We start from the raw sequence: 27126 nt of genomic DNA, 5'->3' as shown, positions 1-27126 counted from the left end.
CTATGAGGAAAAGTTGATACAAATGTCCTTTACACTGTTTGGAAATAAAACAATCAATCTATAAGTAATATCACATACATGCGTTTTTAGAATTATCAGGAATACATTGTACCATGTTTCCGAATTGCTTAAAGTACAGCAAACAATGGGGGAATTTATTCAAGTCTATGTACACCTTCAAAATAGTTTTTGAATTTTTTTAATAAAAATGTCTATCAGTGTGTTTTGTGCAACTTTCTAAATGCTTTTTATTAAAAATTATTTTAACTTTTTGAGACACAGCTGCTTTGTATCCTGTATAAAGAGTAGCTGTATCTAGCGCTGAGTCCTGAATGCGTCAGATCAGCGGCACTGTTTCTGACACGGATGATCCACCTGTTATCTATCACATCTAAGTTATGAACAAGATGTGATCGGTAACAGCTCGATCCTGCATGTCAGAGACGCGCAGGACCCACTGTCAGTAAACCCGTCAGTGCCGTTGACCCGATGGATACAGGTTTCAGCGCTATATACAGTATACAAAGCAGCTCTATCTAAAAAAGGAAATATATTTTTTAATAAAAATATTAGTAGACATTTTTATTAAAAAAATATATATATTTCACAGGCGTGAAGACTGTCATTTAATACGCCAGTCTTAATCTAAGGAGTGCATGCCCAGCAATAAATTAGGCACATCTCTGGTTGTCCATACGGCAGAAAGATTTGCCCTATAATATATGCTAATTTCTGGCGGAAATTATAGTAAATTTAACGGGCTGCAGGTTGCCCTGTCCCTTCAGCTAAGCCCCCTTCACTTTCTGGTAAAGTGGCGTGAGTGGCATAAATCTCGCAATGTGACTTTTGAGGCATTTTCAACTTTTTATTGTCAGAAAATTGGCACGGAAAGTTTGATAGATTCCCTCCAATCAATTATTATTTAACTCAACAAAAAAATTATTATTCATTACTGTGTACATTTTACCCCTAATGACCATGCCTGTTTGGGCCTTATTGGGGTTTTCCTAGTTCATCAAAAATGTGGCAAAGGGGGGTTGCAATTAAACAAATAAAGAGGCATTACTCACCCAACAAATCCCCCTGCGTTGTTTTCACAGACTGAGTTGTATTTTACAGTGGCAGCTTGTTGGGGGTGTATATATTTTATTGATTTGCCTTTATTAATTTATTTTAAGTTTAGTACACTGGGCAGTACCCATGAGATCCCAGTGACGGATATATCCGCAAGATGCTGGAACAAGCACCGACCCTTAACGAATATATTTGTCAATTGACGTTATCGTGTGCACATACCCTTATGCTTTCCTTTGAGGGAAATAATGTGATTTTTCTCCCCATAGGGAAACATTGAGGTCGTACCTGAATTGCGGCATCTTGTGGGTGACCTCTTATGAATTAATGTATTTCCCTTTGCTTGCAAAATATTTTAGATAATCAAATAACAAATATATAGCAATATTAAAATATTAAACATTTTTCTAAAACGAGATGGCTTCTTGTCCAACACTATTTTAGGACTTTTCTATTGGCACACAGCGGCCTTCTCATGTAAAGACTATTTTGAAATACTATTTTCAACTGTGACAATGTATTGTAGGGTTTCTCAGTCCACTATTAAATGAAATTGGCATTGGAGTAGTTGTATCTAGGAAATACGGGGTAATCACTCAGTTGGGTATAGAAACTATGAATGCCCTGGTTCCAAAATGGGTATTTCAGTCTCATCAAATAAGTGATATTTTTTGTGTAACAAAAAGTTATACAATTTTCCAGTATACTTTCTGTATCAATTCCTCATGGTTTTCAAGATCTCTGCTTGCTGCCTTTAAATCTCAAGAGGAACCTTCTCAAGGGATAAAAAATTATCCTGGTCATTTTATGGATAAGCAGGGACTCCACTTGTTATAGCTACAGTAAAATTATCAGAGCTGTGTGTAACACAGGTTACCATGATCAGGAGGTTCGTGTTCTGCTGACAGTTCATATGGCAATAGTGGGACATTTCATGGTTTGCCCTGCTGTACTTTTGGACTGCAAGTGACCATAAAGAGAGGATAATAATAGAGCATTAGGGAATTTCTACACAAAATTTAATGCACTATAGATCCTTACAATTCAGCCATTTTGTTATGGTTGACATGGGATTGTGAATCTCTAGTTACCCTATACTATGACATTAAGGAGGGTTTGTGTAAATAAAACTTAACGTAATAGTACGGCACAGGCAGTGATCCTCAGAGGCCCGGAACTCTGATCGCGTAGCACTGGCACTGTGCCGAGCAATCAGCAGCAGGGCTATAAAGGTTAGCTCCTGCTGCAACTGCCAGGATTGGAGACTCCAGTCCTGGCATTTTAACCCCATGGATGCCTCGTTAAATAGAGACCACGACATTTAACCCTTTTAGGACATAACCATTTTTTTATTTTGATTTTCATCTTGTCCTCCCCACCTTCCAAATTTCTTAACTTTTTTATATTTCCGTCGATAAAGCCATATGAGTGCCTGTTTTTTGCAGGACGAGTTGCAGTTTTTCACCACACCATTTATTGTACCATATAATGTATTTGGGAAACTGGGAAAAAAATATTTGTGGGGTGGAATTGAAAAAAAAAACCAGTGATTCTTCAATGTTTTGAGGGGTTTTGTTTTTACGGATTTCTCGAGTCAGTAAAAATGGCATGTTAACTTTATTCTACCAGTCAACACGATTACTGCAATATTAATTTATTAGTTTTTCTTATGTTTTACTACTTTTACAAGGAAGAAACTAATTGTTAAAAATTATTATTTTTTTGACACATTTGATTAGTCCCCCTAGGGGACTTGAACCATTGGTTGTTAGATCACTGGTACAATACACTGCAATACTAATGTACAGCAGTATGTTGTCATTGTTTATGGCTCCTGTTAAGCCCTGCCAGAGGCAGGGCTTAGCAGGGGATGAAGAAAGGCAGTCCTATGGGGCCTTCATTAGGCCCCTGGGCTGCCATGATAACTATCGTCAGCCACCAATCTCGTCACAGGGGGGGGTAGATGAGCTCTCAGGGGAGGTGGCCCCCTCTTTCCAAGATCTCAGATGCTGCGATCGCTGTTCCTGGCAGTTAGTCCCGGGTGTCTGCTGTAATACAGAGCTGACACCCGCTGCATATGGAGCAGGCTGAGCGGTTGAGCCCGCTCCAAACATCACCCCCCCCTGCAACACTACATGCTATTACGTCGTGGTCCGCGTAGGTTATTGCGATAGGGCAGGGTTTCCATGGCAGCCAGGGACCTAACAATTAGACAGAATAGACTAGGAGACAGCACTTCCAACATATGTCAGCTTTTTAATCACCCGTGCCTAACAATGGCCCTCAGGTCTGCCATTGGTATCTGCCTAATAGGTCATGCTAGAGGCATAGCCTAACAAGTTGCCTTTCAGTGTAACACTTTCTTATGCTTTTTTGTGTCAATTACATTTTCTAAACTTATTTAGGCCTGCAGGCCTTGGATTATATTTTGACTTTGTCAAACCATAAATGTCTTTGTTTTTGCAGTGTACCCTAATTATATTATGCAATGGTTAAGCTTTATTTGCATAAAAATGAAAATACCCTTTAATAGCAACTGCAAAAAGCACACTGAAATATAAGCAAACAGACACCTTACTATAGTATGCAGCAGTGTGTACACATGCAGCAGGATTTGGACTGTCTGCACCATTTGAATGTTTTCTGCTCAGGACTCTATTTTATTCTAAATCATCTACTCTATGCAATTTGTAATGATTTTCCTTATACCATTTTATGGGGGTCTAAAGCATCATGTTACTTATAATTGTCCTGCAGACTCTCTCAGCAGGGTGTAAGGGCTGTTTATTGGAGCCTGTATTCTGCAGAAAGAAGCCTGTGAATGCCTAATAGTGACCACAAAATCCTCCTTGAGAGGTCCGTTGGCAGAATACAGGCTGCAATGAACGCCACTTGTATTCTGAGGCCCTGCAGCATTATCTACAGGTAAGGCTTAGTTCACATCTGCGCCAGGATCCCGTTCCGTCGGAGCTGGATCCTGACTGACATAAACGTTTCCATCACCATTGATTTCAATGGTGATGGATCCTATGCCAATGGTTTCCATTTGTCTCCATTGTGCAAGGGTTTCCGTCGTTTTGACGGAATCAATAGCGTAGTCAACTACTAAAACGACGGAACCCCTGCACAACTGAGACAAACGGAAACCATTGGGATCGGATCCATCACCATTAAAAGCAATGGTGATGGAAACGGAAACTTTGGTTTCCGTTTGTGTCAGTCAGGGTCCCGTTCTGATGGAAATCTCAGACGGAACGTCGGAACGTGACCCTGGCGCAGATGTAAACAAAGCCTAAAAGAGAACGGTTTTACTGTCACATCACTTCGTCCAAGGTGTCATATTATTTAAGAAGGATATCTTACTCTTGGCCAGCAGTGCTATTGATATCCACCTATAAACTAGAAGTAACAGCCTTTCCATATAAACAAGGTGCAAATTTGTTTGGCCTTTAATATATTCTGCTTTCTACTGGTTAATTCTGTTTCTGAATTTATTCTTTTGTAGATCTCTAAGCTTTCTTATGGAAATGAAGCTTTTTAGAAGATTTGTACTCATTTTCAAACACTGTTACATTCATTCAAGTATGCCATTATACAGAGGCAGCTGGCTTTTATCTAGTGATATTTACTTCAAAAAGCTAAGTTAAATGGTATCATAGATTAATTCTTAGGGCACCGGAAGACCCTTTTTTTTAGAGTAGAAAGAGATTTTGTAATTACTTAGGCTACAGCAATAAAATCACTAAACATGTGTACTGTAAGATTCATCATATCATGTGACACAACACAAAGCAGCAATAAAAAAAAACCCAAACAAGTTATAAAAATCAAACATGGGAACATGACATCCTTGTCACAAATATGCATTACAGCTTTCCAGTAATTTACAGCTCTACATAACATGCTTTCTTGAGTACTATTTTTTTTTCATTCAGGAAGCAATGAAACTTCAAAAAGGGCATTATCCTCTGCAATTTCTTACATAAATCAAACTGGAAATAAGACACATTTTACAATTCAATTTAAGATCCCACTGAGACAATAATGTTGCAAGCTGTGCATTTTGCAAAGTAATATAGTAATGTCTAGTTTGCATTTTTGAAAAACCAAATTAATCACACTTTATTGAATATGTTCAAGCAAACCTAAAATCATTTATTATTAAAAATCTGTTGCAACAAATATAAACTATATTTTATACATAAAGGACAAACTCATTTATTCATTAGGATAAAATGCTCAGAGGTTGCCTTTTAGAAGAACATGAAATGACAATGCGAACGTATATTGTATGCAAATATGCATATGTATTACAGACAATAAAATGTAACAATTAGCATACATTCCAACACACTTATTTTGGATTTAAAAGACCATGTAAAAATAAAACATTCCAGGAATAATGCAAACTCAATATTTTACCTTTAATAAGTACAGATGTAGCCGTCTTTACCTTGACTTTTAACACTTTAAATAAACAATGGCTAGATCTCTTATCTTGACGTTTTCAATGACTTTTGTTGTGTGATATCATGCTGCAGCAGGTTATCAGAGTCAAGATAAAGATGGCTACATCTGCATTTGATATTTTTTTGTCAGTGAAAATAATGATTCAAATAATTGATGGCAGCATTTAATGGGAGGACACTTAGGTGGGCTAATTTTCCTTTATGGGCCCCCAAGCTATTGAGTTGAAACCTATTAGAAAAATAAGCATGCCAATGGTAGACTACCCACAACCTGTAATGTCCGTGGCTGTGGGCCGTCAGCTCCAACTTCCTCCTGACAGCTGCAGCCATGAGTCGGCAAGCGCTGGCCCCAGCCTCATCCTCAGGAGACGCCAACGCTCGCGTCCACTCACCTCAGCCGGACCCCGTAGGGTATGAGCGCACGCTTGTGCCCGCTCTTAAAGGGGCAGCACGCGCACCAGACTTATGATTACTTGAACCTGTGAGTACCCTGGATTATAAGAGGGGTCCAGCCCCCTGCTTCTATGCCTGAGCATTGTTGATGTTTCCTAAGTCTATGTGATGGCCTCCTAGTGTGTATCCTGTTCCTTGCATTCCATACCATCCTGGTCGAGCACTGTGCTGTGGCAAAGTCGTGTCGTGCTGTATCCCACGTCTAACCTGCTTCACCTCGCCTGACGTCTACCTGCTGCCTAGTCCCAGCCGAGCCTGACTTACTGCTGTCCGAGCTGCCACAGGTACCTATACGAACTATAGACATTTTCCTGCGCCCTGTTGGCCAGCTGCCATACCGCCAAGGCGGTACGGACCAGTGGGTCCACAGACCCTTCGTGACAGTACGCTCAGGCCATGGACCCCGCTGGTCGATTCAAGACTATGACAACGTCTCAAGAAATTCGAGCGGATATGCTAGACCTCCGGTCTCGACATGATCAACTCCTCCAGGCGTTGAACATTCTTGCACGTCAGCAGGAGGCACAAGCTGCCGTTTCTCCTACTACACCTCCTGGCAGTATTGATTCTCAGACTACGCCTCTTGGCGTGTTTCTTTGCCACTTCCTGACTGCTATGATGGAGAAGCAAGTACCTGTCGTGGATTTCTGAATCAGTGCCAGATCCACTTCAGCCTGTATAATAAGACATTTTCGTCTAATGGCGCAAGGGTTGCTTTCATCATCTCTCTCCTCACTGGCAAGGCTCTTGCATGGGTGAACCCTATCTGGGAGAGACAAGGACCAGAGACCCGTGACTTCCAAGCCTTCCTCCGGACTTTTCGTATGGTATTTGAGGAGCCTGGTCGGGTCTCTTCTGCAGCGGCTTCTTTGATTAACCTACCCCAAGTGGACACCTCCGTGAGTGAGTACGCCATTCACTTCCGCACCCTGGCGAGAGAGCTGTTATGGAACAATGAGGCCCTGGTGGCTGCATTCTGGCATGGACTGGCTTATAAAATTAAGGACGAACTTGCCGCTCGGGATCTGCCGTCTACCCTGGAAGACCTCATCCTTCTGTCCGCCCGGATTGATATACGGATCCGAGAACGTCTCCAAAGAGGTTCGATGGGAGGGAGTCATTCCCAGTTTGGCTCCTACTTTGCAGCAACCCCTGCTGTCCTCAGATGTCGATCCTCCTATGGAGTCTGTGATAATGGACCAGTGTAAGTTATCCACCCAGGAAAGACAAATCAGACGCACTTCTGGACTCTGTCTTTATCAGCCTCGGTGGTCATCTTGTACGCCTGTGTCCCCAAAGATCCCAAAGCCTAGGGTTGCTAGGAGTGACAACCTTGGGTAAGAATGGAATTCCATCTAAATTGTCCATACCTGTGACCATAGTGTCCGGTGTGAGAACGCATCAGGTCTCCGAGTATCTGGACTCTGGTTCCGCTGCTAATTTCATCCATAGAGACCAGGTGGACCTTCATCAATTACCCACCACCCCTCTGGAGTGCCCGTTGACAGTTGCCTCAGTAAATGGACTACCTCTGCCAGACCCAGTTATAGCTGTAACCAAGCCGCTGAGGCTCCAAGTAGGGGCCCTTCACTCCGAACTTCTGTCATTCTATGTCCTACCCAAAGCTGTTAACCTCTGCAATCCTGCCAATGACCGAGGCAGAGAAGGCTGAACCGAACGAATCTGCACCAGGCAACAGCTTTGACACTCAGGGCCACACTGGAGAAACTCTCCAGAATTCCAGTCCAGGACTGGGCCTGCCTTGGCTCCGACTGCATGCCCCAGTCCTGGACTGGAATTCTGGAGAGTTTCTCCAGTGTGGCCCTGAGTGTCAAAGCTGTTGCCTGGTGCAGATTCGTTCGGTTCAGCCTTCTCTGCCTCGGTCATTGGCAGGATTGCAGAGTAATTATGCTGCATTTTCGGATGTCTTCAGCAAGAGGAAGGTGGAGACATTGCCTCCACATCGGGCGTATGACTGCCCTATCGAACTGATTCCTGGTGCATCCCTTCCTCGTGGTAGGGTATATCCTCTCTCCTTGCCAGAGACTCTGTCCATGTCCGCCTATGTGAAAGAGAACTTGGAGAGGGGCTTCATACGAAAGTCCTCATTCAGAGTCCTCATTCAATAGCCTGAAGAGTACCTTCACGTCAGCCTCTATCATCCATCATCCGGATGTCTCTCTGCAGTTCTCGTTGGAGGTGGACGCATCCTCTGTCAGTGCTGGTGCACTCCTGTTCCAGAGAGGTCCCAAGGGCAAGTCAAGGGTATGTGGATATTTTTCTAAGCTCTTCTCTTCCGCAGAACGCAACTACTCGATTGGGGATCGGGAGTTACTGGCCATCAAATTGGCTCTGGAAGAATGGAGACATCTACTAGAGGGCGCAGCTCATCCAATCCTAATTTTTACTGACCACAAGAACCTGACCTACCTCCAGACGGCCCAACGTCAGGCCAGGTAGTCACTGTGCTTTGCCATTTTCCAGTTTGAGCTCCATTATCGCCCGGCCAACAAGAATGTGAGGGCCGATGCCTTGTCCAGGTCATTCGAGACGGAGAGTCCACAGAACATTATTGATCCGTCTTGCATTGTCTCTGTCAATCCCCTGCAAGTTGGGGACATTCCTCCAGGGAGGACTTTTGTGCGCCTGGCTGATCGTGGAAGAATCCTCCGCTGGGGACACTCCTCTAGACTGGCAGGTCACGCGGGGATACGTAAGACCCGGGATTTGATTGCTCGTCATTTCTGGTGGCCCACGCTGCCCAAGGACATTATGGACTTTGTTTGTTTCTGTTCTGTCGTTCCTCTGACCGGTCTTCCTTTGACTCCTCGGTGTGAAGTTGGACTTTTCCTCAGCCTACCATCCTCAGTCCAATGGTCAGGTCGAGAGGATCAATCAGATCTTGGAGAACTACCTATGCCACTTCATCTCCAAGCAGCATGATGACTGGGTGCAGTTGCTCCCATGTGCTGAGTTCTCCTAGAATAGTCACACCAGCGAGTCTACAAGGAATACACCATTCTTCATTGTCTACGGCCAGCACCCACAAATTCCTCTCCCGGTGCCCGATACTTCCGAGGTACCAGCGGCTGACTCCACTTTAAGAGACTTCCTGCAGATTTGGCAGTTGACTCGATCCTCCATCCTAATGGCAGTCGACCGCAATGGCAGACTACCCACAACCTGTAATGTCCGTGGCTGTGGGCCGTCAGCTCCAACCTCCTTCTGACAGCCGCAGCCACGAGTCGGCAAGCGCTGGCCCCAGCCTCCTCCTCAGGAGACACCAGCGCTCGCGTCCACTCACCTCAGCCGGATCCCGTAGGGTGTGCGCGCTCTTAAAGGGGCAGCACGCGCACCGGACTTCTGATGATTTGAACCCGTGAGTACCCTTGACTATAAGAGGGGTCCAGCCCCCTGTTTCTATGCCTGAGCGTTGTTGATGTTTCCTAAGTTTGTCTATGTGATGGCCTCCTAGTGTGTTTCCTGTTCCTTGCATTCCATACCATCCTGGTCGAGCACTGTGCTGTGCCAAAGTCGTGTCGTGCTGTATCTCACGTCTGACCTGCTTCACCTTGCCTGACGTCTACCTGCTGCCTAGTCCCAGCTGAGCCTGACTTACTGCTGTTCGAGCTGGTACAGGTACCTATACGAACTATAGACATAGTCCTGCTCCCTGTTGGCCAGCTGCCATACCCTCAAGGCGGTACGACCCAGTGGGTCCACAGACCCTTTGTGACACAATCTAGGTTAGCTCATGTTGACATAGATGATTAGGGGCGGATACAGGATTAAAATCTAGGTGGGGGGCAGAAAAAAAGGGACTTTTTCACGGTTTGGTTTAGCCCCTTGCCACTCCTTTAAATAGGTAACTACACCGTCAACACAAAAAGGAATATAAAAGTGGAAAATAGGAACACATGATCACACAGTCAAGGACAGTACACTCGCTCTTAAAGTCAGGGACAAGTTTATGATTCCACTTTACAATAAACCCAAAAATACTGCCATACAGTGTCATATAGTTGTCCAATACTAGTTCTACACTGGCGGTCTGCAGAGTATTATCACACTGCAGACTATACAAGAGAATACGGTACTGATCAGATGCAGCCACACAGAACACTTTGAATTAAATATAATGCACACAGGTGACATCTTCTCTGATTGTATTTGTTCGCTTTGCTTTTCATCTCCATTCGGCACAGATCGCCATGATGACTTATCTCAGACTGCAGAGCTTGTTTCTCAGGCATCTTTGCCCCCTCGCTTTTCCATCCTGCTACCATATACAATGCTGTACCTGTTGCTACCCCAGGTGTCAGATTACTATAGTACTGTACAATGTCTCCAAATACTATACTATACTGACAAAATAATGGTGTCTGAAGATGCGGATATAGTTCAAGGCAGGGTTGTAACTATAAAATAGACATTTTTGAATGCCCCCGTCTCCCAGAGCATTTACAAGCTCCATGAAAGGGTGCAAACATTAGGGTGAAGGCAGATTTGCCGGCCAAGTCATGGTAAATAAAATGATATTCCTGTGAAAGTCTATGTCACTGTGCAAGGAATTGTAACACAGTCCCATTCGTTTGAGTGGAACTGTCTTCCTTTTCTGCAGTTCCTTGCACAATGGGTGGAAAGGAGCACCATTGTGCGGGGGAAAAAAACAAAGGGGCCCTTTGTTTAAATGATCAGCGGGAGTCCTAGAGGTTTGCCCCCTCCGATTTTGAAGTGGTGGTATATCCTAGAAATATGTTGTCAATTCTTAGGATAGAAATGCTCATTTAAGTTAGTCATACAATACAGATTGCTGTACAATATATAATTCAGATGTAGATGGGATGTGTTTGTTTATTTCACACAAATAATTTTGATATCACATTGTGTTATATGTGTTTTTTTCATTAAACTAAAGGTAAACTTACAGTAATATTAATTTAATGGGCCACATTTACTAATGCTGTCTAAAAATTAGACTGCTTAAACTTAGACCAGGCGAACATAAAATGTGCCAAATTATCACAGTGGTTCATGCTGCATGAAAATGTTATTGTGCACCAGAATTTTTCCCCCTTTTTTGGCGCAATTTGAGCCATGCCCCCTTTTCGGAACACTTTTGAAAAGTGTCTAGTGGGAGGAAAATATGAAAATTGCGCCAAACTGTGCCAAATTGCACAAAAATTTTGTGCATTTTCAACACTTTCTAGAACCAGACACAGTAGAAAATCTTCCCCAATGAGTTTTCATGATGCACAAATGAAACAATTCAAGGCAAAATTTAGCACTGCTTCAACTAGTTGATGTGCTCCACTTTTGTAAAAACTTTAAGGTGCTTACATATTTTTAGGTTAATGTGAGTACATAGTTATCGAATGGAAACTTGTTTAGGTTCCTTGTTTAACAGCAGTGTCACATGAAGTTGTATATTCAGTTTCTACAATTTATTTCTTCCTTATCTAGTAAAAACAATGTTCACATAAGGTCATTTGATGTCATCCAATGGAATGAGGATAAAACATGGAATGTATAATTCTTTCCAGAAATAAATATACATTTATAATGGCTATAAAATAAGAAAACAAAAATGGGAGCACCGTGTGTCAAAAGAGACACCTAGTTTACTTCTCTCCATTGATCTAATGTAACAGGAGACCATTTTTAAAATGAACAAAAGTATGTTGATTCCATGATCTTGTTTTTGGATATTTAAAACATCCTAAATTCAATTCAATTATATTCATTTCCACAGGGAGCAGTGATGGTTCTTGGGAGAAAGAAAAATTTCAGTCTCTCCCTACCCAAGGATCACAAGCCTCTTTTAACCATGCCACCTTGCCTGGACAGCATAACCTTCCAGTTACTCATCCTCTCAACTCTCTACAACAGAATCACCTTCTGCCAAATGGTACGACATGCTGCAATTCATGCTTTACAAGGCAACAGATTATTTCAGGTGTTTTACTGGAGTTATACTAAAAAAACATATTTTTACAATTATTATGGTTTCATGTATGTGGAATTGTTATTCTGAATCCTATTAGACCACAAGGTTGACAGCAAAAAAACTGGCATCTGTTTAGATAATGTCTGGGTGCGGAGTGTGGTGGAACTGTAGTTTCATGCCACAAGCTGTGACATGAGTAGACTGACTGGCTGCTTGCTTATCTGTTGGGATGTCCATGGGTGAGGGTGATGGGGGAAAATGGCTTCACTGGGATGCAGATACAGAATTCTATATTTACGTATGTAATACAATTAAAAATGTTCCTTCATGAGAAATATAGAAGGTACAAATTACACTAGTCCTTTGGACTGCCTAACAAATAATTATCCGCTTCTCCCACTTGCTCAGCAGCGGCCTGAATACGTTCAGTCCATTGCATGACACTTCCGGTTCTGAACTATGAGTGAAAATTGTAGCTCTTTATGCTCTTCTCTAAATCTAGATGGGTCAGTATAAGATAAATAATACAACGGGGCAGATTTACTAATACTGTCTAAGATTTAGACAAGGTAAACTTAGACAGAGCAGTCTAATTTGGCACATCTATCTAGACATACTAGACTTTTTTCTCTTCCTTATACCATCTGTAAGTTGGCTTAGTTTCTGCCAGTTTTTTGCACCAAAATTTTGGCACATTTTTTGGCACACAGTGTTGTATCTTAAGACATGTATCTTTCCACTAGATCACACCCTACTAAGCCATGTCCCCTTGATGATTGTGCCAAAAATTAATCCTAAAACAGTTAATAAATGTGGCGCACACCATATACGTCAAAATTCTGCTGCAATTTGATAGCAAATCTGTCCATATGTATTTACAAAACTAGACTATTTTCACATTTGCGTTGTGGCTTCCACTCATAACGGATCCATTATGCAGCACTATTTTTCCTGTCAAATATAATTAAATCTGCTATCAAGGCTCCGAACAGAGCCTCTGAAACAGATGTGAATAACTCAACTTGTTATTTAGAATATATTTCTATACTGTATTAATTGTAAAAGGGTATTGAAAGTGAACATACTCTCAGTTAAAATTTTTTAATGAATTAAGTACAATATTTCATCTGTCTGTAGTGCTCACTATTAAGGCCTTATACACATGACCGTAGCAGTGTGCACAGTCCGTGATTACGGCACACAGATGGCCCGAGGAGTGTCATCGGGGGCCGTCCACAATGACGGACCATGCACATACAAGATGTGCATTTACTTTAATGAGCCCGGATTGCAAATGTGGTCTGTAAAATGACTTGTCCTATTTTTTTTGCGTTCTGGCCTGTTTGGCAATCCACGGACCGAGTAAACCGTGGTCGTGTGCATTGGCCCATAGGACAGAATGTGTCCTATACTATCTGCAATTGCGGTTGTGTGCATGAAGCCTTAGTTCTAAACTGGTTCAGTAGAAAATTAAAATGATTTCAATGTTCCTGATTTCTTCCCCAAGTTCTTTGGACTTTTTTCTTGCTCCATTGAAAAGCATACATAAGTATTTATATGTAGAATTCTTTATGATGTGTGAAATCCTCATGCTCTAATATACTACTTATCTTCAAATTAATTAATGAATCAAATTAATTAGCAGAAAAGTAAAAGTATAATATGAAATATTGTTGGCTGTATGAATACATTGCATCAGCATCTACTTATCGTGGCCTCATTTTTAATGTGTACCTCCAATGATGATCAAAGACGCATCACCCGAAGTTTAAAAGTCACAACAAGAGACATAGCTAGGAGAGCGGGCGTAATGTGCCAGAAACCTCTCCAGAATTCTTATTTACAAGAGAGAAGCTTCTTTCCCTAAAGACCCAGAAAATCCATGTAATGTATGGACTGCCCATTGCTTTCAATGGGAACTGTGTAATGCTTCATTATTCCTATAGCGGCACTGCAAATAAATTGAGCACTTCCTGCCAGGCTCCTAAAGAGTACAACTATTCACTGAGAGTCTAAACAGCAGGACGCCCTGTGATCAGCTTATTTTCAGGGACCCTTCTAACCGAAGGGGATTGTCCAATTTGGGAAAAAAACAAACATTTAAAGTTAATATGAAGTTGCCCATGTTTTTTATATTTATCTATATTTGTAAACAGTTACTAGATAAATCTCTCTTGCTTAACCTCTTTGGACTTTTACAATAAGTATTTCCATCTTAATACTTTTTGTATATTTATTAGAACACAAGCTCTTTACAATGGTTTCCATTCTAGAAGATTACAGTGCAACTCTTTTGGATGGGAAGACAAGTTCCACATGCATTGTTTTTTTTTTTAGCTTTGAAACAAAATAAACTAAGGATCCACATTGCGTTTATGATGGAATATTATTGATTATAAAGACTTTTTTTAATCTTCATTTATAGGACTGGAACTTCCTTTTATGATGATGCCCCATCCACTAATTCCTGTAAGCCTACCTCCAGCTTCTGTTACCATGGCGATGAGCCAGATGAACCACCTCAATACAATTGCAAATATGGCTGCGGCTGCACAAGTACAAAGTCCACCATCCAGGGTTGAAACATCTGTAATAAAGGTATTTTTGTAGTGGCTTTTGTAGAGACCTGTCCATCTCCCTTAGGGCCTGTTCACATCGGCATTCGGTTTCTGTTGATGTTTTCTGTCAGAACTTTCCGTCAGTGGAACCTATCAACGGAAAGGCAAACGGAAACCATAGCTTCCGTTTGCATGACCATTGATTTTAATGGTAATCCTTTCGTTGCTAATGGTTTCCATTTGTCTTCGTTCCATAAGGTTTCTGTTTTTTTGGCGTAAACAATTGTGCAGTCGACTGTGTCCCAATACTTTTTTCCATATAGTGTGTATATACATATATATATATATATCTACATATATATATATATATATATATATATATATATATATATATATATATGTAGATATATATACATATATATGTTCATATATATCTATATGCAGATATGTGTTTTATATATATATATATATATATATATATATATATATATATATATATATATATACACATATACTTTAGGATCAGATATAGCAGTCCAAATCTGTTGACTTTTGTAAGGTACTGTAAATATGTATTAACAAAAAAAAAAAAAGGAAAAAGAAAAAAACACCTATCACTCTGAAGCGACCACTTGAAATAAATTTACTTTTTTTGTCTCTTCAGGCCACCTGGTATGACATAAAATATAAATTTCATATATTGCTGTATGTTCTATAATACCTTTAAACTGGAATTATCCTTTAAGACATTTTGTATAATTCCTTTTTCTATATTGTTAAGACTTCTTGAAGAGTCTTTTGAATACACATCAATGCATTGTGTGCACTTATAAAGATTTGTATGAGATTGCAACATGAAAAGATGAATAAATAAAAAGGTTACTTTTATTGTCAGAATGGAAAATATTATTCAGATTATAGCAATTATAAATAGCTTTAAAATGATACTAAGAAAGTGCTACCTTAGGTCAACCTGTCTGAAATTACATTTTGAGAACTATACATGGTTTTATGGGTTGTATTATGTAGCTGCCTTGGCCTCCTGCTGAGAGATTTTTTTTGAATCTGCCCTTTCTGAAATGAGATGAGCATTAGATGTCCTTTTGTAATAGAATGTTTAGATATATGAGATGGGTGAATGGCAGAGGAGCGGTAACAGGCTGGGATAGCCAAGCTTGACACCATGAATCATATGATTGCCATGACCTGTACATGCTGAAAACATGGAGAGGGAGATTTTTATACATTTTACAATGTTTTATTTTGATGCAATTGAAAGGATTATGGCAAATATAACGCCATATATTTTATGACCTTATTAGCCATAAAAATCGGAAAAACCTACAACATGGCACTGTAAAACACTGTCGTTTATTCTTTCAGCAGCAAATCTACAGATATTTTGGGGTTTCCTAATTGATTTAAAAGGCAGCATAAAACAAATGGTTGGCATGATGAGTTTGAACAAAGTCTGGAACATCTGTGTTGCATCTATATTTTTTAATATTTAAGCCGTTAGTAGCAAAAATACTCTTTACCGTATAAAGGTAATTTAGCATACATAAACATAAGATTAGAATTTCTATTTGCTTTATCCTTGGGAAACCTGTATTGTTGATATAAATTAATTCAGTTTTCTACTCGTGTAACATTTAGGAACGGGTTCCAGACAGTCCATCCCCTGCACCTTCTCTGGAAGATGGGCGAAGACCGGGAAGTCATCCTTCATCTCACAGAAGCAGTAGCGTTTCTAGTTCTCCAGCACGGACTGAAAGTTCATCGGATAGAATTCGTATGTCATATACTTCTGTACATTTCCAAAGTAAACAGGCAATCTTATTCATTTTACATTTGGTGCTGCAAAGGGAAACTTTTATTCACTGATATACAGCACATAAAAGGGCACCGTCTTTTATTGTTCTTTCAGGGAAATTGTCCTCTACAATTACTTTGCATGACATTTACATTGTAGGATACAATTCTGCTTAACCCCGTTAATATCGCACGTGTTTTGGTCCTTAAGGACCAAGGAATATTTTTTGTTTTTTAATTGTCGCATCTCACGAGCCATAATTTTTATATGTAGCTGGTTTGGTTGGCTTGTTTTTTGCGGGACAATTTTTTTTTTTAAAGGCACCATTTTGGGGTACATATAGTTTATTGATTAGTTTTTATGAATAAAACTTTTGGGGAATGCAAAAAATAAAAATCAATTCCATCATTATTTTATTTTGCGTTTTTATATTTCTCTGTTTACCTAGCGGTAAAAATAACAAGTTAACATTTTTCTACGGGCCGGTACAAATCTAGTGACACCAAATAAGTATAGGTTTTTAGTTACTTCATAACTTTTTTATTTTTTCATCAACATAGACGTACGAGGGCTATTTTTTGTGGGACAGGTTTTTACTGGTACTATTTCGGAGTATGTATGATGTGTTGATTTATTTAATAATTTTATTGGGGAATGCAATTATACCATAGTTTTTTTTAGAGTATTTTGTCCGCGCTCTTTAGTGCAGAGTAAAAATAACAAGTTAACTTTATTCTACGGGTTGTTGCAATTGTAGAGATACTAAATATGTATTTTTTTATGAATTAAAGAGGCTCTGTCACCAGATTTTGCAACCCCTATCTGCTATTGCAGCAGATAGGCGCTGCAATGTAGATTACAGTAACGTTTTTATTTTTAAAAAACGAGCATTTTTGGCCAAGTTATGACCATTTTTGTATTTATGCAAATGAGGCTTGCAAAAGTACAACTGGGCGTGTTGAAAAGTAAAAGTACAACTGGGCGTGTATTATGTGCGTACATCGGGGCGTGTTTACTACTTTTACTAGCTGGGCGTTCTGATGAGAAGTATCATCCACTTCTCTTCAGAACGCCCAGCTTCTGGCAGTGCAGATCTGTGACGTCACTCACAGTCCTGCATCGTGTCGGCCACATCGGCACCAGAGGCTACAGTTGATTCTGCAGCAGCATCAGCGTTTGCAGGTAAGTCGATGTAGCTACTTACCTGCAAACGCTGATGCTGCTGCAGAATCAACTGTAGCCTCTGGTGCCGATGTGGCCGACACGATGCAGGACCTGTGAGTGACGTCACAGATCTGCACTGCCAGAAGCTGGGCGTTCTGAAGAGAAGTGGATGATACTTCTCGTCAGAAAGCCCAGCTAGTAAAAGTAGTAAAAACGCCCCGATGTACACACATAATACACGCCCAGTTGTACTTTTACTTTTCAACACGCCCAGTTGTACTTTTGCAAGCCTCATTTGCATAAATACAAAAATGGCCATAACTTGGCCAAAAATGCTCGTTTTTTAAAAATAAAAACGTTACTGTAATCTACATTGCAGCGCCTATCTGCTGCAATAGCAGATAGGGGTTGCAAAATCTGGTGACAGAGCCTCTTTAAATAATGAAAAAGTGTTTTTATTTTGTGGGGGCGGTCATAAAACTTTGTAAAACTAAATTGTATTTTTTCTTTTTCTTTTTTTTTCCACCTAGGGGACTGGCAGCAGCAATAATTTGCTATCTTCTGTAATGCTTTGTAATACATAATATTTCATAGCATTATTGTCTATCAGTGCTACACTCTGGCATGGCCTAATAGGTAGATGCTTTTGGCAGCTCCCGGCTGTCTAACATTGGACTTGTTGAAAGGGTCTTGGGGCACTGATGGTCTGACAAATAGATCCCCCACCCTCTGTCAAACACCTTAGATGCCACAGCCGCTATTGACCGCCACCTCCAAGAGGTTAAATAATCATAGACCAGCTTTATTTGTCTGTGATCAGTGCCCTGATGTTCAAGTATTTTAGCAAGTGTGGGCATAGCGCTACAATCTTCTTCTTAAGCACCGCCATAAAAAGGTGGCAGATCAGAAGTCCCCTGAACGCTGCTGTAAAGACACTACACGATGGTCCTTTAGGGGTTAAAGGTCTTGTAACCATATTTTTTATTAGTTCAATGCATCTAAAATGAAAACGAACATGCTACCACAGCTCCTATGCAGGCCTATTCGTGTTAATGTGTTACTGTAGTTTCACTTGACTTTTCAGAATAAGCCGTCATGTGTGTGCATTAGGATAGCAAACAAATCCTGTGTAGTCTGATCATGCGGTCACTTATTACTTCCTTAAGTCTGTCTTCTACTTCTTGCTTACGTACATTTTGTACTTTAGCAAGAAGAGAGGGCAGATGGCAGAAAATATGACATCAGGATCAGACTACACAGAGTTTGTAGTCTGTAAACATAGAGACATATAGGTCTGCATAGGAGCTGTAGACACATTGTTCTTTACTTTGAATGCATTGGTGCAGTAAAACAGTTGGTTGCCAAGTTAGACAATGCCTTTAAATATTTATTTTTTAAATACAGATTTAATTGATTAATTACACAATTCTATATGTGCTCATTAATATCATGTAACTGATATTAGTTATACTATATGTACAGATGTGTATTACCTTCACTTATCTCTAAGGGTATGTTTACACGTATTGAAACATACGAGGCTTATTTCAAGAGAAAACAGGCATTTTTTGTAGTGTCAATGGAAAATCAGCTTAAAAAATGCCTCAAAATTGGCATGCCACTTCTTTTTACGAGTCGTACTGTATTTGTATGAGGCGTTTTTTAAAATCTGCACCATAAAAAATACACTTCATATGAACAACACAGTGTATTTCCCATTTCCCAATGTGAAACTGTTTGCAGATGTATTTCAAGTGTATTTTGGAGCGTTATACGAGCGTCTTACGCTCCAAAGTACGCCTAAAAATAAGCTGTGTGAGCCCAACATATCCCAACATGTATAGTGCGATAAAATTTATATTAACTGATTGCCGACACAGAATGAGAATGCTCGTCCTGAGCGGTGGGTGCTTGCCGCATTAGGACGAGCATTCTTGTCCTGTGTGACACACAATGTGCCGGCGCGATCAGGAACGGGGCAATGGTTGTAATGGCTGAAAAACACAGCCTCAGGCCCGCTCTAATGGTGCAGATAAGAGAAACCTCTTCTTTCTGCCGTTAACCCCTTGAATGCCGCGATCAAAGCTGACGGCAGCATTCAAAGGGAAAATGAGCAGGGGGAGCCCCCTTTGATCGCTTCACAGGGAATTCCTGTGACACCATTGAGAGACATGCCATATATGCACAGAGAGCTCAGATATTGAAGGACCCCCGGGCTATCTGACCATATTTCCTGTTGTTAGGGTAAGCTGAGATATGCCCTAACAGCTGCCTGTGTACAATCAGTACACAGGCTAATGTACTGGTATATAGATATATGCCAGTACATTAAAGTTAAAAAATCTAAATCAAAATAAAAAATCCCCCTATGGGATTAAAAAAAAAGTTAAACTTTACTAAATATAAGTCCGAAAGCATAAAATAATATACACATATTTGGTATCACAATCACCGTAGCAACCGTACAACAAATATTTAACATTATTTATGATGATCGGTGTATGGTGTTAAAAAAAAAATGAAAACTGCATCAGAACTGTTTTTTCTGCATTTTTGCTAAAATACTAATTTATGTAAATTAAACGATAATGTAAGTGTAACAAAAAATGCCACCTTCATAAAGAACAAAGTCTCATACAGCTACGTCGAACAAAAAATAAAAAAGTTATGAGCACCGGGATGCAAATTAGGAAATATAAAAAAAAATGGTTCTGTCCTCAAGACCAAAATCGTGTCCTTAAGGGGTTAAACAAACATGTACAAAAAAAGTATACATCTGAAGGATGCCTCCAACGGGCACCATCTTTCAGCCATCTATCACCCATAGACTCCCATGTTAAAAAAAATGTGTACGTGTAACGTAGACTTTTTTTTACTGGATGGCGCAAGATTTTATTGAATTGGTATATTGACATATTAGATAACTTAAAGCATTTCAAGAAAAGTTAAAGGTGGACACATCATCTGTATAGCATTACTCTTATTATAAATGTAGATATAATATGGGGTAGCTGTATCGGAACAATAATTTAGCTTGTTTTAATTTTTGGTGAAAAGTTCTGTAGTTACCCAATGCGCAAATCCTGTATATATAAAATCAAACACCTTCCCGCCGCAGCCATTTTCCAGTTTTTTAATTTTAGTTTTTTCCTCCCTACCTTCCAAAAGCCATAACTTTTTTATTTTTTGTCGATCTAGCCGCATGATGTCTTATTTTTTGCAGCACAAGTTTTTTTTACGGTATCATTTATTCTACTATATAATGTACTGGGAAACTAGAAAAAAAAATTGTGTGGTGGAATAGTGAAAAAACTGTGACTTCTCCATACTCTTTTGGTTTTCGTTCTTATGGTGTTCACTGTGCAGTGAAAATGACACGGTAGCTTTCTTCTGCGGGTGAATACAATTCTAGTGATACCAAATTTTTATAGTTTTTTTTTAATGTTTTACTACTTTTATAAGGAAAAAACAAATCATTATTAATAAAATTTATTTTGTATCTCCATATTCTCAGAGCCATAATTTTTTTAAATTTTTCTGTCGATTGAGCACTGTGAGGGCTTGTTTTTTGCGGGTGAGCTGTAGTTTCTATTTGTATAATTTTAGGTTAAATAAGACTTTTTGATTACTTTTTATTCCATTTTTTGTGAGAGATGTGGTGACCAAAAAACAGCGATTCAAATTTTTTTCTTACGCCGTTTTCAGTACGGGTTAAATAATGTTATATTGTATGGTTCGGACTCTTAGGGGCGATACCGGTTACGGTAACTTTTGGTTTTTACATTGCTTTCGGAAGAAAAAAAGTTTTTTTGTTTTTTTTTTGTGGTATATTATATATATATATATATATATATATATATATATTTATATACAACTTTATTTAACCTTATTTTTATTAGTACCCCCCTAGGGGACTTGAACCGGCTTGCACAATATACTGGCAGACCTGGTGGCCTTTATTAGGCCCACATGTTGCCATGACAACCAACGGCGCACTGCGATCTTTTTGTGGGGGCAGTGAGGGGCCATCAGAGGGGGCTGCCCCCTTTTTTCTAACGACTTATATGCCACGGTCGCTATTCATCTACGATCCTGCTAGTTTCATTAAATAGTTGGCGGTAACATACAGCCAACACTTGCAACTTTTGGAGCAAGCTCAGCCGTGAGTCTGCTCCATACTTTCCCTCCTGGCCTCTGACATATATATAAAGTAGATGGGAGGAGCAGCACAGTAGCAGGAAACCAAAACGGTGGGTGCAAAGCTTCCAAACAGCGACCTCTCCTGATAGATACCACAACACCGAAGATAAGGAAGCAGCACTCCAAATGAAGAAATAAATGGATTCAACATATGTTCCCATCAACATTTTAGCTTATCAATGAAGGCATTTTCAATATATATATGGCGGGTGTCGAGAAGGGGTTAAGGAGTTTTCCCACCATAAAAATGAATCCCCTATCCACGGGATAGGCTGCTTCCATAACTCCCATAAAGTTTGTATACTGTGTTTGTAAGCTTGCTTGATCGCCGCTCCATGCAAATTGGGGGTCCCAGTGGTCGGGTTCCCATCGGTCAAATATTAATTGATATATTTCTGATAGGAAAATCCCCCAAAAAATGTATGTATGTCTATATATATATATATATATATATATATATATATATATAATTTATTTATTTATTTTTTCAAAAGAAGATCTTGCAGCACTCCGGTATAATACAAGAAAATTTATCCTTTCTTATATTCTACTGGAGTGCTGCAAGATCTTCTTTTGAATATTCTATGTAGTCAAAGGATCAGGACTACTTGCTGGGCACCCTTTGCTGGGGTACACTGATTCTAGGAGGATTTGCACCATATTCCCCTTTAAATGTAGCATATATAAATAGAAATCTTGCAGCACTCCAAAATGTGAAAAATAAGTGGTTTATTCAGCCAACAAACAGCTGTTTGTTGGGTGAATAAACCACTTATTTTTCACATTTTGGAGCGCTGCAAGATTTCTATATACTGTTTTGTCCTTGGATCTGGACGACTTGCTTGGCACCTATACACTTGTCTCTAGTGAGTGCTGCTGCTTTCTATTGCTATATATATATACATATATATATGCTACATTTATAATGTCTGCAACATCTTTAGCATCGAATATATGTTTTAACAACACAAATTCCATTAGTATCTATAGACATGTCATAATCCTTCATATTCTTTTCATCAGAGTAAAGTATCTGTGCTCCCACAGTTGCTGTGATCTAAATGTGTAAAAGACATGAGCCTGCTGTTAATGAATATTTTTGGTCCTGTTATATGTTTTATTATGCTATGAGTTTGCACACGCTATAAATTGCAATGGTGTTTATTGATGCTATAGTGCCTTTCAAAAAAATCCTCCCCCTCCTCTTGGTGTTTTTCCTTTTTTGTTGCATTACAACCTTAAAGGCTCCGAGTCCCAGCGGTGGGACCCCCAGCGATCAAACACTTATCACCTATCCTGTGGATAGGTGATGGGTTGATGTGTTGGGATAACCCCTTTAAAGGCTATGTAAACCTTTGAAGACTTTTTTTACTAAAACAATGTATTATAATGTTTAGTGCAACTTTGTAACTTGTTTTGTTTTTATTAAAAAAATAAATATTTTTGAGATACAGCTTCTATGTATCCTGAATACTTGTATCCTCTCGCAAACAAAACCCCAATCCGGATTCGTGACAACGGGTCCTGCGTGTCTCTGATATGCAGGATCCAGCTATTATCAGTCACATCTAAGTTCATGACTTAGATGTGATCCATAAAAGGTGATTTCTGAGACAAGCATGACTTGCTGTTAGTACCGCTGACCTGACTGATTCGGGTTTCAGCGCAAGACACAGCTTCTATGTATCCACAATACTTAGAAGCTGTATCTCAAAAAAGTAATTTTTTTTAAAAATAAAAACAAATTACAAAGTTGCACTTAACACTATAATACATTGTGTTAGTAGAAAAAAAAAAGTTTTCAGAGATCAGGAGAACGGGGGTGACAAGTTCCCAAAACAAATGGAGAGGCAGTCACACATGTGCACTACCGCTCCATTCATTTTCTATAGGACTGCTCTATTCGGTTATCTCTGGCAGTCCCATAGAGCGCGAATGTAACGGCAGAGCACAGGCACGACCGCAACTCCATTCGGTTAGGGGGCTCGGTACCCTTCTCTTGATCAGTGGAAGTCCCAATGTTGGGACTCCCAGCGATCAAACACGATTGTGGATAGGGGAGAAGTTGATGTGGTAGGATAACCTTTAAAATTAAAATAGATTTTTTGGGGTTTTGTACCATTTGATTTACACAACATGCCTATTTTAATGGTGCAAAATATATTTTACTGTGACACAAACAAAAATGAAAGTACAAAAACAGAGAACTTTAATGTGCATGACCTCCTGAAGGTCAATATTTTATGGAGCCACCTTTGCTGCAGTTACAGATGCATGTCTCTTAGGGTATGTCTCTATTAGCTCAGCACATCTTTAAAGAGAGATTTATTTGCCTATTCTTCTAGGCAAAACTGCTCCATCTCTTTCAATTTAAATGGGTTGTGTTGGTGTACAGCAGTCTTCAAGTCCTGACACAGATTCTCATTTGGATTGAGATGTGGACTTTGACTAGTCCCTTCCAAGACCTATAAATATTTTCTCTTAAAGAGGACGTGTCATTAGGTCATAAAGGTTGAACTGTTTATCTGACCTGAATAGCGCTGTCGCCCTTATTCCAGTGGCGTTTTGTTTCCTGGATCCCCCCATTCCAAAGATATGGCGCCTGTTGTATTTGCTCTCTATATGCTAATTTGCTGTAGTTAGCCAATGGGGCATGAACTACCCTCATTCTACCAAGGTGGAGCTAGCTTCCCTGTCTTTGACGCTGACCAGTCAGCGCGAGGCAGCTTCAGCGTGATATGCCAGAACAACCATATCTCGCAAGATCACGCTGTGCCCAGCCGCTAAAGCTGCTTCATGCTAATTGGTCAGCATCAGAGGCAGGGAAGTTAGCTTCAGTAACTCCAGCAAATTATCATATAGGGAGCTAAAAAAGAGTGGACCATATCTCCTGAAAGGGGGGGGGTGCAGAATCCCCCTAAAACAAATAAAACTCGCTCGAATGAAGGAGACAGCGCTGTACAGGTCAGTTAACCAGTTCAACCTAACCTACTGACAGGTCCCTTTTAAACCACTCCAGTGTACATTTAGTAGTATGTTTAGGGTGATTGTCCTGTGGGAAGGTGAACCTCCATCCCAGTCATATCTCTGTCAGAATGAAACAGGTTTTCCTCAAGAATTGCCCTGTAATATACTGCCATCCATATTTCCTTCAACCCTGACCAGTTTTCCAGTCCATGCCAATTAAAAGCCTCCCCACAGCATGATGCTGCCATAGCCATTCTTCTTTGATGGGAGAATGGTGTTCTTGGGGTGATGGGAAGTGTTGGGTTTGCACCACACATAATGCTTCCTATGAAGCGCAAAAAGTTAAATTTTAGTCTCATCTGACCAGAGAACCTTCTTCCATGTGCTTGGGGAGTCTGCCACATGCTGTTTGGCAAACTCAAAAGTCTTTCTATGTTTTTTCTCTTAACAATGATTTTTCTGGCCCTTTCTTTCATGAAGCCCACTCTGTGCAGTGTACGGATTATATTTTTGCTATATACAGATACTTCCATCTCCGCTGTAGATCTTTGGAGCTCCTTCAGTGTTATCTATGATTTCTTTGTTGTATCTCTGTTTAATGCCCTCCTTTTCCGGTCTGTGACTTTTGGTGGATGACCTTCTTTTGTCAGGTTTGCAGTTGTGCCATATTCATTCCATTTTGTTAAAATGGATTCAATTGTTCTCCCTGGAATATTCAAAGTTTGGGATATTTTTTTATAACCCAACCCTGATCTATACTCTTCCACAACTTTGTCTTTGACCAGTTTAGAGAACTCATTGGGTCTTTATGTTGCTTGTTTATTGGTGTTACAGACTCAGGGGTCTTTCAGAACAGGTGTATTTATACTCACATTGTGTGACAGATCAAGTGACAGTTTCATTGCGCGAAGAGGGACCTTATTCAACTTATTATGTGACTTCTGTAGTTAATTTAATTAACCAGAACTTATAGATGGGTTACATAGCAAAGGGGATGAATACATATAGAATACACTCATCACTTTTCAGTTTTCATTTCTTTTTTTTTACATTGTTACTGTAACAATTTGGACTATTTTGTCTGGTCCATTATATAAAATTAAATTTAAAATCCATTTTAATTGCAGGTTGTAATGCAACGAAAAAGGAAAAACACAAAGGAGGTGAATACTTTCGCAAAGCACTTTACAGTACATACTATTTAACAAATTCTACATTGTCTACATAATGATCCAAATGCTACATGCATGTTTTTAATACAGCAGAAATCATTAGAGGCCGTTTTGCCTCCAAAGCCTTGAGAAGATAAATACGGTCGTTACTTAGAACCAGAATTTTAAATTGATCTAGTTGTGAAAATAAATTTGTGCTCTTTTAGAGATCCCCTATTATTGCATTTGTCACACTACTACGGGTTACTGATCCTACACAAATGTTATATTAAATTAATTGAAGTAACCTGAGTAAACCGATATCATCCATGTAAAAAAGCTCCTCCTCAAAGTTGTTAACTGGTTGCAGGATTTTAGCCGCAATAGATGCAACCAAACACTCCCTATAATTTGATATCAGTCTTTTCGATCGATTTGGAGTCGTTTTGGCAAGCCACCCACCCTTAGCAAGAATAACCACTCTTCCAACTCTTCTCCATCTGGAGATAGTGGCTCTCTGTTTCAAAGAGGTCTTAGAAGTTTAGAAATATCTTTGTAAAGCCTTTGTTCTGGAATCTGCTTTGATTGTTGCATAATGTCAATGTAGAAACTTTGTAGTAACTACCTCGGTCTCACAGTAAAGTTCAATATATAATGAGGTATAGATTCAACAGATTCTGTAATCACGTTTGGCGGACTTCAATCACTGAATCTAATCATCAATTAAATTTGGTCCATTACTTGATTAACTAAGCGGACAGATACTTTGGATGATGTTGATGTCAGATAACTTTGTTCTTTAAATAATGATATCAATCACTCACTCAAATACTGTTATTTGGTTACTCAGGTTCCCTTTTTTAATATTACATTTTGTTTAAAGGTCAGAAATCATCAGCGTGACAAATGCGCATCATAAGGGAGAACAATGGCATTAAACATACTTTTTCATAAAATGTTTGTTTTAATGGTTAACAAAATATTTCAATTTTCCTCCAGCTATCCATCAAAACGGCCTCTCAATGAATCAGATGTTGATGGGTTTGTCTCCAAGCATTATACCAGGTCCGAAAGAAGGGGATCTTGCTGGTCATGAAGCAGGGCATGAGGCAAAAAGGATACATATGGAGAAAGGTTGGTATTCATTTAAACATGATTAGAAAGCATTTCTCCTCAAACATTTTACTTGGTGTAACAGATATTGGTTCACATTTATTATGCAGTTTACGCCAGATTTTGGTGTAAAGTGGGCCAAAACAAAGTTGCAAAGTTGCTCTCTAAATTTGGAAAGTGATTAGAAAAGTGGGCGTGGTCTTCAAGGAGGCGTAGT

The 27126-nt window shown here is 39.6% G+C and overlaps 1 protein-coding gene across 5 annotated transcripts in view; it reads left to right on the top strand.

Moving 5' to 3' along the window:
- DACH1 (dachshund family transcription factor 1) overlaps window positions 1–27126 on the top strand; it is a 315224-nt gene that overhangs the window by 214016 nt on the left and 74082 nt on the right. For 2 of the 5 annotated variants that reach the window (XM_075852323.1, XM_075852319.1), the window contains exons 4-8: window positions 11749–11904; window positions 14369–14541; window positions 16158–16323; window positions 25773–25808; window positions 26796–26930. In XM_075852323.1, coding sequence (XP_075708438.1) covers window positions 11749–11904; window positions 14369–14541; window positions 16158–16323; window positions 25773–25808; window positions 26796–26930 — 666 coding nt within the window. The remainder of the gene's footprint in view (window positions 1–11748; window positions 11905–14368; window positions 14542–16157; window positions 16324–25772; window positions 25809–26795; window positions 26931–27126) is intronic. The other 3 variants (XM_075852320.1, XM_075852322.1, XM_075852321.1) reach the window with 3 other exon arrangements.

This window comes from Rhinoderma darwinii, chromosome 2 (genome assembly GCF_050947455.1).
Source record: "Rhinoderma darwinii isolate aRhiDar2 chromosome 2, aRhiDar2.hap1, whole genome shotgun sequence".
NCBI lineage: Eukaryota > Metazoa > Chordata > Amphibia > Anura > Rhinodermatidae > Rhinoderma > Rhinoderma darwinii.
Note: the sequence above shows the minus strand (reverse complement) of the source record. Positions and strands in the feature narration are given on the sequence as shown.